The sequence below is a fragment of the Corylus avellana genome, chromosome 7 (assembly GCF_965113065.1).
Source record: "Corylus avellana chromosome 7, dhCorAvel1.hap1.2, whole genome shotgun sequence".
NCBI lineage: Eukaryota > Viridiplantae > Streptophyta > Magnoliopsida > Fagales > Betulaceae > Corylus > Corylus avellana.
Genome location: NC_142496.1, coordinates 22,120,711 through 22,132,770, shown reverse-complemented (window position 1 = coordinate 22,132,770; position 12,060 = coordinate 22,120,711). Strand labels below are relative to the sequence as shown.

The window sequence follows — 12,060 nt, the reverse complement described above, 5'->3', positions numbered from 1 at the left end:
AAATGGAAATAGAGAAATTGGATTGATTCTGGAATAGAAACTGTACTGAAATAAACATAGGTAGTTAATTCGAGATAGCTAATCTCCTAATCTAATAAGGATTACAAACAACATTACACATCAATTCTCTTTTGCCCCTTTTGTCTTCTGCAGCTGTATTTAAACAACTCAAACACAATTCCTACGTTACTAACTACCCGCCCAGTAAAGTAACCCTCCATTAACTGCCCGCTAAATTAACTACCTATTATGTTCTAAATTCTCATATGATAACTACCCACTGCATGTTAACTGCCATGAGCCCATAACAGTCATTGTGTGCAAAAAAAATTGTTGCAACTCTTGTTCAAATGGCAAATGTCGTCATCATAGGCAATTCATTACAATTAGTGTAATACACCAGCCAATTACTCTTATTTAGAATAAATGCAAAGGTAAATGTAATCCAACATAGACCAAAAACTAAGGAAGCCATTTTCTAAGAAGTACCCACAACCTCAGATTCTGTGAGCCATAAAAATCACTCCCACCATAGTCTAAACCCACCTTGAAACAATGGAAAAAAAAAAAACTAGGAATCATGAAAAAACAAAGACTGTTTTCTGAAAATAATTTATAGAAACTGTTCTCAAATCGCAAAGAGAAAAATCTTTCCTTTTTTATTTTTATTTTTTTTTCCCGGCAACAAAACAAACCAACAAGTGAGAGCCACATATCAGCATTTTACCCCATATCTGTGGATCACACTACCAGAGGAAATCAAAAGGAAAAAAAGAGAGAGAAGTTACCTATGTAGCCGGTGGTGGCGTTGGGAGTGCCGGGCGTTCGTCGGGCTATCCGGATTTCGTTCGGTGGGCGGCACTCTCGTCTTCCGGTGGTGGTGTCAACGAGTCCGGTTGGCCGTCGGTGGCGGCAGTGGTTGCTGGTTAGTGGTGGCGGAGGCCGAACTTGAGGAGGGTGGGAGGAAAGTTTCGGTGGGAGAGGGAAAAATGGGGGAAAATGAAAATGAAACCTGCGTGAATCTCTACCATGTGTTTTTTTTTGCTCGATGACGTGGCCTATTTTTAGCCTTGGATCTCTTTATCCAGAAGAACCGAAGCCTACTACCGAGACGTTGCATACAGGGACATACTAAAACCGAAAGCCGTTTCCTTCAAACATCCCAAGTGAAGAAAGACCAAGAAAGTGGAACATGATTTGCTGCCCCACCCGGCGGCCGGAGCACACTGGCTCTGTCCTTCTCCGCGCCACTCCAACTGCAAGGTTTTTTTTCCGGTTAGTTAGCTCTTTTTTGTGTGTGTGTATTTCTCAAATTTTGTGGTCCTCAAACAAATTCAGTGTTGAGCTTTGTTAGTTTTCTCCTATCACATGGAAGTTCTAATCGATTCTGTCAATGTTTCTTGAGATCTTTGTTCGGTTCTTTCGGTGACCGATGCTACTTGTGGTATTATGAACGTGTGGAATTATGAACGACTCTTCACTGTTGGAAAGAGGCGTTCCAATCTTGATTATGTATCTGAACATGTCTTAATACAATCACATTATCCAAAAAGATAAGTTTAAGGGATAGAAAATAATGAATTTAATTATTTAATCAATATTTTGACATTCCCTCCTCTTGCGTGTAGATCCAGACTTCCTTTTAATAAGCAGGATTAATATCTTAGGAGGTATAATGTGGAGTCAGATTTGGCTTATGTGCCGTAAAAAAATTACCGGAGATTTTCTATAATTTTTTCAACGGCTTAGATTTCATTCCAAGAAAGAAATAGAAGAATAAAAGTTGGACCGTTGAAAAAACTACTAAAATCTCTCATGTAGATTTTTTTTTAATATATATAGCACCTGAGCTGAATCCTTTGGAGATAGGGGCTATGATAAATTATCATTTATTCCAAAATTTTAACTAATAAGGGATAATAAATTTAGTCTATCTATATTCTAACAGGTAATTGTATATGATACCTTGGGTTATTTGTGGAAGGCTGGAAGCAATGGGCAAGCATAGAACTCATTTAACCCTAAAACCTAAAGGGAGGGGTGACATTGCAAACCTTTTAAATATGCTAAATTTAGTTTCTAAACTTTAGGGGGTGATTGCAAAAGCAATGAAAATTCAGGGGGTCGAGTGAAGTTTTTCCTAACTTTTTAGATTCTAGACACCTCTAGGATGATTGTTTATCATGTATAGTTTTTAGATTTCAAACACCTTTAGGGTGATTGGCGTTTCTTCTCAATAAATTATTATTCAAAAAAAAAAAAAAAAAAATCAAATGCTATAGTGACAGTACCAAGTTTTAGCTAGCAGTGTATAATCAGTTTTTCTGTTGAGCTTCTTCTAGATATCTTTTTTTATTGGGGGGGGGGGGGGGGGGGGGGGGGGTGGGTGTGGGGGGTGTTTTAGGGTCTCTTCTTGTCAGCCAAAGTACTTACTTGGAAGAGGAAGTTTTAGGCATTGTTGGTGGAGGCTGTGTCATGATGATGTTGATCTTGGTATGTTATGTTGCTTCAAAGTTCCAAATTTGAGAATTCTTTTACTTCATCAAAGCAAAGTGTCGTCTTGAATGTTGTTGTTCTATTTTGAAAGAAATTTTTTTTAACTTATAATCTTGTCTGGTCATTGTGAATACGGCCTACCAATAACCTTTCTGGCCAGAAAGATGGTAGCATCCACCTTGTCCATGAACTTGGTTCTTGTAAACTGTGCTTTGCCTTCCCATGAGCATCTGTCATTTCACAGTGTCTTCTTACAGGGAATCCTCAGTCTAGTTGACAGAGGTTATTTGGGCAGATAATGGTCACTGGCACATGGAAGTTCCGTGCAATTCTTGGTCCAAGGCTACAGAACAAGTTTTCTGACTTGCAGATAAATAGGAGTCCCGAAAATTTATAGGAAAAACAGATGCATTGTCAATCCTGCAGAACTAAGGATTATCCAGCCCTTTTTTTTGGAGCACATATAGCTTTTATTCTTGGTCATGGTGGTGCTGGATCTGGCACAGTTATCATAAAGGAAATTCTCATCTTGGTTGTTGGTTGCAGATAACCTTGATGCCCCCCTTGGTCTCTCACTTCTTTTAAAATGTCTTAAGGGGGTTGTCAGGCACCGTTTTGTTATGTTTTCTGGCTTGATCAGCCAAGAAAACAAAATCAAATTGTTCTTTCTTCATGCCACATGCATAGAGAAGCCCGTATCTTTTAGATTTGTCATTGAAGATTTGCTGGCTATTTAATAATTTTAGTTTTCCAAAAGAATTTCAAATGAAAGAGATTGCCTGGTGATCTATTGGATCCCCCTGTGTGGGCACCTGTTAACTGACAATATTAACAGGTTTTGTTACCTTCGAGCAAACAGTCAAGAATACTCAATCAGGAATCCAGACATTGTGGAAACTAACTAGATTGAATATTCAAGTGCGATGAGCATATTGCAACACATTTGATTGTCATTGTAAACATGTTATATTTTCAACAAGTACAATAAATGCAATAATCTTGTGAAAGTAGATGGTCTAAGAATCACACACAATTTTGCACTTTTTATTTAGAAAAAACACCAGGACCTAGCCCAAGATATCACTACTTGAAAGTACATGTACAAGACTTATAAAACTCGCCTTTAAACTTAGGGTCCAACTCCAGCTTCTAGAGATGCATGCTGTACTGCTCACGATTGTTCACTGACCAATGCACAAATGGTCCTCATACTTTTCACTTGCTGATATCACATGTCGGCTCCTTGACACACTCTTCTCACTATCCACACAGTGTATTCAGATTTCATGCTACGGACTTCACACAACAATATAGAAGAATTGAAATGATGACTTATGTCTTTGTTGGATTGTCTTTGAAAAGGCTTTCTCATGATACATTAGTTCTCATTCGATCTGTATATTCGAATAGGTGTTAAAATATGTTCTCAGGTTGAGCTAAATTATCTGTCTGCTTGAATGAAGCTTTGAATAAAGCAATCTGTGTGAGAACCCCAGTTCACCATTCGAATGTAAAATGTTCCGTTTAAACACTTATGAATAGTTTTGTAAAAATTAAATTAAGTCCAATAATAACTATTTATGTATTCTCATGACTTGACCAACTCTAGGCTATGTGTGATCCAATCTAATCACCTAAGTTCAAGGTTTTAGGTTTCCAAATCACTTTACCTCCCAGAATACTTGAAGCTTTTGACGTGCAACTTGTGACGGTGTATTTAGAGGAACAACACACCACTCTAGACTTAGACTTATACCTTGTGTTTTTTGTCTTACTAAATATGTCAATACAATATGGACTTCACATCAAAGATCAATTTTTTTCCTATGGTAAAACAGTTATTATTGGTTTTAATTACTTATCAAAAAATAGAAAGAAGTTGTTATTGGTTTTACACTTTTAATTTTTCAATTGAGAAAAGTGGTTTTCAAATGTTACATTTGCTATGATTTCAGGATTAAATGATCATATATTTGCAGGCAATATCAGCGGTGCATTTTGTTATTTAATGTCGTTTGAAATTCTTTTTGAATCTGTTTGTGAGTACCGAATAACAGTTGAGTTGCTTACTTAGAGGATATTGTAGGCTATTCACTCAAATAAGGATGTAAGTTTTGCTCTTACTTTTATATGGTTTGCATGGGTCAAGGAGAACATTCTTAAAGGGAGAAGCTTTTGGATTATTGAAGTTTCTCCTAACAGTTTTCCGGCTGGCTGTGTGATTTGGTCAAAAATTTTCTTTCTTTTGAGGTTGGAGATGGGAATTCCATACACATGTGGCTCGATAATTGGCATCTTGCAGGTATATTGTTTGAGAAATATGGATATCGGGTTGTTTATGATGCTCAAAGCAGGATTGATGCTCTATTGTCGACTGTAATCTCTAATGGTGGTTGGTGCTGGAAACCTGCAAAGTCTGATGATCTTGTGGAGATACAAGGTAGACTTCCAAAGGTTAGTATTGTGGATAAAGATAAGGCTATTTGGGTCCCTTCTAAGAAAAAGATTTATTCGTGTTCTGATACTTTGGGAATCATCAAGAGGAAGAATCAAGTTGTAGATTGGGGGAAGATTGTCTGGTTTCCCTATGCAATTCCCAAGCAGACCTTTATTTTGTAGTTGGTAATGAAAAATTGATTATATATTGGAGATCAGTTGGTTAAGAGTGGGTATTTTTGGATCGAGCTTTTGACCATCTCATCTAAAAACCAATTGGTATCCAGTAAGGGAAGCTAAAGCCTTTTATAGCAATTCAAAATCGCACCCCACAAGATATGTTCTAAGAGTCGTCTACGTGAGCAGAGCAGTATTGTTGCACCTCAACGTGACGCTCTCGCGACTTGAACCCATGACCCTAGCTCTAATGCTATTTGTTAGATCGGGCTTTTGACCATCTCATATAAAAACCAATTAGTATCTAGTGAGGAAAGTTAAGCCTTTTATGACATTCAAAATCACATCTCGCAAGGCATGTTCTAAGAGCCGTTTACGTGAATAGAGCGGCATTGTTGCACCTCAACAAGTATATTGGGGATATTCAATTTCCTTTTTTCAAAAATGGTTTGGAAAGTCGTGACCATCTTTTCTTTGAGTGTAGCTTCAGTCTTTGAATTTGGAGAGCAGGAATGAAGGCTATAAAGCGATGTAATGTTGCTAATCCACCTTATCTATGGGAAAATGTCGCGGGGATGAGCACTAGTAACTGGGGAAAGAAGACTTTGTTAGCTTGTCTTAGTAGGCTGGTGTTAAGCTCTACAGCTTTGGCGTACTAGAAATGAGATCAAACATGGTGGCACCCCAAAAACAGAGGAGCAGATTTGGAAAGTGATTTTCTGGGAAGTTAGGTCTAGAATTTTGGGTAAGGGCAGATTCCATTTGTGGTTGGAGAGTGATGTTCTAGGTAAACAATGGAATCTTCCTATGGATTTGTTGGCTTGATGTCTTGCTACATTCTGGTTTGTATTTCTGCAGATGTAGTTCCTGTTTTTTTTTTAGTTCCTTTCTTTGTTGAGTAGTTCTAGTTTAGCTTGTTGGTTTGGGTTGTAAGGAGCCTGGTTTGTAGTCTCCTTTTGTGTTGTCCAGTTTTGCTGGTCTGATTGTAGTTGGTTCAGTTGTTGAATGAAATAGTATCTAATTCATCAAAAAAGTTTTGCTCTTACTAGTTCACAATTATGGGCTAAAGCATTATAGATATTCTGGTGCAATTTTTAATGTTCGACTATGGTGCTGCTTTCTTTTATGATTTTATCAGTGAACTCTGCGACAGGGTTTTCTTTCATTTTCTTCATAGTATTTTATTATTTTTATCGGCTAAAGCAGTATATGATGCTTTCTCTGAAATGAAAAAAAAAAATGTTAGGAAGACAATTTAGCTGTTCGAAGTCTTTAAGGATTATTAAGGTAAAATGGTAAATTTAAACTCGCTTGCACAGGTTTACTTGCAAAGAACGATTAAAATAAGTTGCTATCTGATCTCTAGTCTCAAGAGGATTTTAAGGTTGCCCAGAAAATTTTTCTGCATGTTTTGGAATCTATATATATTTTTGGCCAGTATTTTGGAATATAAGAATTGTGTAATATTTAGCACTTCTTTTCTTTGTATATATTGAATTTAACCATAAGTTACTTTCTCTTGCTTGCAGAAGTAAAATTATGTTTTGATCACTCTCTTGAGTCTTGATTATATTATTAGATTTTTCATGGTGACACGGTCCATTAACTTTAAATGAATCCGTAAATCTTGACTGTGTCAACTGTGCACGGGTTCCAGTGTCGGTTGTTCATTCCAGTATTTTTTAAGCTTTCTTTGTTGACGTAAAAAAAGGGAGTGTGTCTTTTCTATTTGCTAAAGCTGAAGTTAGTGGTGTTACTTTTGATGTGCTTTTTTTTTTTTACCTTATTTTTTTCACCAAAACCTTTGCTTCGAGTTACACCCTTTCATTCTTCAGTTCTAGAGTTTCCCAATGCCAAATTTTAGTGAAAAGAACTGACTTCTCAAGAAAAAGCAATCTGTGATACATATTATAATGGTTTTGGACTAAAAGAAAAACTGATCATGCCTCCTATGCTGTTGTCCTTTATTGTTTTTTTCTCCTGAGCACCTCCTACGTTGTCACTGCCAACTGACTGCCTCTTCTACACCATTATGGGTTTGTACCCCCAGCAACATAGCATATGCATATATCACATCTGATGTGCTTGGTATTCCATATAAATGATCAGTTACCCCAGTACTGAGTTTTCACTGAAAGGACATTTTTACAGAGACAGCAAACCGATAAATCTTTTCAATCAGCATTGCCTTTTGTAGCTTTTTGCTTGGTCCCATTTGTGTTAATTGTACCTTTGATTGGATTGCTTGTTAAGGAGAACTTGACATTCTTGTTGAATGCTCCATATTCTTGTGTTAATACTTGCATAGGGTATCGGTCACTATCCTAGTTTCATCTTCTCTAACTGACCTTTACATTGTGCTGAACGGCGACGTAGTTGCTATCGCAAGAGTGCATGATCAAGGTAAGTAAGTTGATGCAACATTTCACCAAAGAGAAGAGTTAACCCTAGAATTACACTTGCATTTCAGGTGAATTAAGAGGTGCTGCTCATTCCTAGCATGAAGCGGCATGCTTTGACTGTGAACAGGCTATCGATGATGTATGTGGGATAAACAACTGCTGCCTGCTACAACAGGATGTTAGCCACAAATCTAATTACATTGGACCACAATGATTACTTTCTCTTGAAGGGTCCAGCTAGGCCTGTTGAAAAGAAACATCTACCAACATTGGACCACCTGGTAACACTTTGTTTAAGGAATATAAAGCTGCTTTAGTCAAACTATTTATTTGTTAGATGTAGTTTGATCCTATTTATCTTTAAATTCAAAGAAAAAAGAAAAGATTTGATGTTAGAACAAGAAAATAAAAGAAACATAACACAAAACGTAAGAGGGTTAAATACAGGAAATGACAATAATAGAAAAAGTATTACTGCTTTTCAGGACCCTTTGATATGATCTGACATCAATTTAACTATTGTGGCAGGAAAAAGACAAGGAGGGATGTTTTTATTAGACCATGAAGTATCATGTGTGTCACAGAATTCCTTATACAAAGAATTTTATTCTTTTGGATGTGAAGTTTCACAGGTGGGGATGCACTATCTGCTTTTGCCACATCAGTGAAGAATAAAGAAAGATCTCCATTCCTTGTGAATAGCATTTCAAGCTGGCTGTATACGAGAGCGACAACCTGGTCACAGTGAGAGACAACCTGTTGATAACTCTATAGTGCTTTGATGGGTTATTGTTTGTCTTGATGTTGGCTCTTGGAGAGCCCTGGCACTCTCCATGTCAACCCAATGAAGCATTTTCTATTTGCGCCATTTTGTATATTCTTGTACAACTTTCATATGGGTGGGATGTGAAAATTAGTTCGAATATGTGAATGTACTTTTGTATTCTTGTGGAATATTAAATTGTGAATATATTGGTAAACATTCCATGGTGTATTGCTGTTAATTGGTTTATAAGCGACCCTTTTTTAATGATTCTTCTTTTTTCAAACACTGCATACTTCGGGCAAGTGTTCTAGGATTAATTAACAACTCATGTTGTTGCGCGAAATGTACTCAATCATTTTGTTATTATTATTGTTAATGTTTTTCTTTTTTCTATTCTTAAAACAAAAATAATAATAAACAATTTATTGAATCATAATTTGGACGACTGAACTGCCAATGGGTTGCTTGCAAAACAAAAAAAATGGTCATCTCCGAATGAAAACGGAGTGGAAAAAGTGCCCTTTTATGGGATATTCTATGCGATGGTGGCGTGGGCCTTGGACAGATTTATTATACCAAAATAATTCAAAACACAAAAACATTTTTTACTTTCATGTCGTATCACTTTTCTAATGAAAATATAAAAATTAGCCACGAAAGTCCAAAATAAATTAACAAACGTAACATGTATGGGCATTTGCAATTCTTAAACAATCTGTAATCTCAACTCAAGAGGTTACAAGAGGTAGCTCAATTGGCTGAAATCACGCCTAATAAAGCGGAGATCACTAGTTCGAATTCTCCTACTCCCTCTTGTGCGGACATGTTAAAAAAAAAAAAAAAAAAGTTGTTAGTTTAAATAATAAATAAATAAAACTCAAAAACTTTGTTCTTTGGGATCGGACGAAATATAGATCGACAGTATCGGTGGTAAATGCCCCAATAGTTTGTTCCATTGGCCGGACGTATTAAACGTAACGTTTACGCCATTGGAGTCGGCATATAAAAACATTAGGAGTGATGGAAAAGAAATAGAAAAATTTCAAAGGTAATTTACTAATAACTCCCTTCGCAGAATATCTTAATCATCAGCTAGTCACGGATTGGCCGCCATATTGAATGGACTTTTCCCATCTAAATTATTATAGCATTTATAGACAGCAATTTTAAATAACATGGCATTACGAGAGCATACAAATAATACCGACCAATTAAAAAAAGGATAAAAAAATAATAATAATGAAGCAGCGTATAGAATAGAGAAATGTTATAGAATATTAAAATAACAGCATGTATGCTGTAGTTGAATCAACGGTTAAGATTGAATTTAAAAGTTGACTTACTTTTAGAAGTATTTAATAGGAGAGAGAAAATGAAAAGAGATTTTGAGAAATTCAATCTTGACCGTTGATTAAACTACAACATACATGTTGTTATTTTACGGCATGTAAGCCAAAACTGAATATAACCTAATTTTTTTAAAAAAAAATATAACCTAATTTTAAGTATAAAGAAAATAAGTCAAAATTTGATTGGGGGAACACTTGGGCAGGCTCAGATTTTTGCTGCCCACAACAAAATGAAGTCCAATTTTTATTTTAAAAAAAATTGCATGTTATGCATCATTTTTTTAATTATTTTTCAATCATTGCTTTTTGGAAATTCAGTACATTTCATTATTAGATTTGTGGACACACGTGGGTCTCATACAAATTCATTAATGGTGATTTCACCTATTCATAGAAACGGGTAAAAGATGGAATGAAGAACATTTCTTAAAAAATAATACTATACTAATTACAATCATTTTAACAGATTAATATTTAGAGCCACCTCACAAAATTTAACACTCTTCAATAACATCCCGACATGTATTGTTGATATAGCATTTTTAAGAAAAAAAAAATTAACAAAGTTCGACGGTGGTCACCATTCAATTAGAGTAATATCGGTCTCCAAGAGGTAGTTCAATCAGTTAGGGACCACACCTAATGAAGCGAAAGTCACTAGTTCGAATTCCCCTCTCCCTCTTATGCAGACATCTAAAAAAAAAAAAAAAAAAATAGAGTAATATTGAATCTGCAACTCTCATTTTACTCGCATTTTATTGGACTAATGTGAGTTTCTCAATCATTCGGATAAAAAGTTAACGCAATTAATAGTTGAAGAATAAAAATGTGATCTTTAATGGTGGAATAAAAAAAATAAGAAAATAAAAATGAAAAATGGAAAGAGCTCAAACCGCCCACAACCCCATCACCCATCAACTTCCAGCAAACAGCGCTTTCGTAAGCTTCCACCATCCCATGACGGTGACAACCTCTCTGATTGAGGACCACTATGCACACTCTCTCTCTCTCTCTCTCTCTCTCTCTCTTTCTCTGGTTTCATGGTTTTTTGTGGTGTCCACAGGCACGTCATGAGTACCGGTTCTTGGTGCCCAACTCTGCCTTATCTTCTTATCTCTTCTCCTTCCTTCGCCAACTGAAATTAAGAAAAAGAAATTTTATAAAGCTTGGTTGGTAGGCCATCGCTGTTCCCCTCATTCCACGGCCGCTCTTCTTCTTCTGGCCTCCTCCTCCTCCTCCTTATCAATTTCCCATTTTTTTATATTTCCAAACACACACACACACACATATATATATATATAAAACAAGATTTATCCAAAAACATAAAATCAAACTATGAAACAAGTTAATCATTAAATTCAAAAAAGAAGAAAAAAACTTGGTTTATGATTAACAAAAAAAAAAAAAAACTATTGCTTGCTGCTGCTGCTGCTCAGCTGCTGCTTAGGTCTTGTTACAACTGAGAGACAGAGATCATCTAAACCTATCAAACAGAAACTTTTGATTCTATTTTCACACCCAACATCAACTTTTGGCGTGTCAGATATTTTCCTTCTTTTTTTCTGTTTCTTGCAAACCAGAGCGAACGACGTCGTAGAAGATCGATGGAAATAAAGCATCTGTATATATATTATTCATTCAATCTTCATCGGAGTTTTCCGGACCTGGGTACTCGTTTAAATCGGGCGTCTCGGAGACCCGAGCAGACTTTGACTGGGACGACGCATGGAGGGCGGTTTGGAGCGCGTCGACTCTGGCTCCGACTTCGGTGGCTTTCTTGCGTATAGAAGCGGCGGAGACGTCACGAAGTTCGTCGTCGTCTTCTTGGAAAAGTAAATCGGGGAAGTTAAGGCGAGCGGAAGGGCCGCGGAGATAGAACACGGCTGTGTCGTAGGCACGTGCGGCGGCGACAGGGGTTGTGTAGGAGCCAAGCCAAATCCTAGACCGCTTGTTTGGTTCTCTAATCTCAGCCACCCATTTCCCCCACTTTCTCATCCTAATACCCCTATACGGCTTCTCTTGCTGCTGCCTCTGCTTGCGCTTTTCTGCGATTCTCGACGAAGAATAACAGTTTCCTTCCATGGCAGGATATAAAATCACCACTATTTTTTCTATAACATATGATAAGGAAAAAAGAAAACAAAACCCAGCAACGGCAAGAGATTCTGATTTCAGTTCCAGAAAGTACACTTGGCCTCCGATGGCAGAAACAAGGTTGTGGAACATGTAGTCGCAAATATATATATATAGAGAGAGAGAGAGAGGGGCAAATTAGTTTCCTACTTGGCTGCTAGTCTGTCTTCAGGGTACGGCCGCCACGTTGATCTTCCTTTAAGATAAATCCAAAATTGGCCGACACAATCCATCAGCTCCCATCTCTATTAATCCCTCTCTCCCTCTCCCTCTCCCTCTCCCTCTCCTTCCTATGTTATGG

General features: G+C 36.9%; 1 protein-coding gene and 1 long non-coding RNA gene across 2 annotated transcripts; one reads left to right on the top strand and one right to left on the bottom strand.

The window, feature by feature from the left end:
- Nucleotides 1-1,034: 1,034 nt before the first annotated feature.
- On the top strand, nt 1,035-8,501 carry LOC132183873 (uncharacterized). Its single transcript, XR_009440526.2, has 3 exons — nt 1,035-1,275; nt 7,580-7,792; nt 8,040-8,501. It is a non-coding gene; the product is annotated as an uncharacterized LOC132183873 (long non-coding RNA).
- A 2,450-nt stretch (nt 8,502-10,951) lies between these two features.
- On the bottom strand, nt 10,952-11,856 carry LOC132183872 (ethylene-responsive transcription factor RAP2-1-like). The gene has a single exon (XM_059597332.2). The coding sequence runs from the start codon at nt 11,850-11,852 to the stop codon at nt 11,265-11,267; it is 588 nt and encodes a 195-aa protein (XP_059453315.1). The 5' UTR covers nt 11,853-11,856; the 3' UTR covers nt 10,952-11,264.
- Between the last annotated feature and the right edge of the window lie 204 nt (nt 11,857-12,060).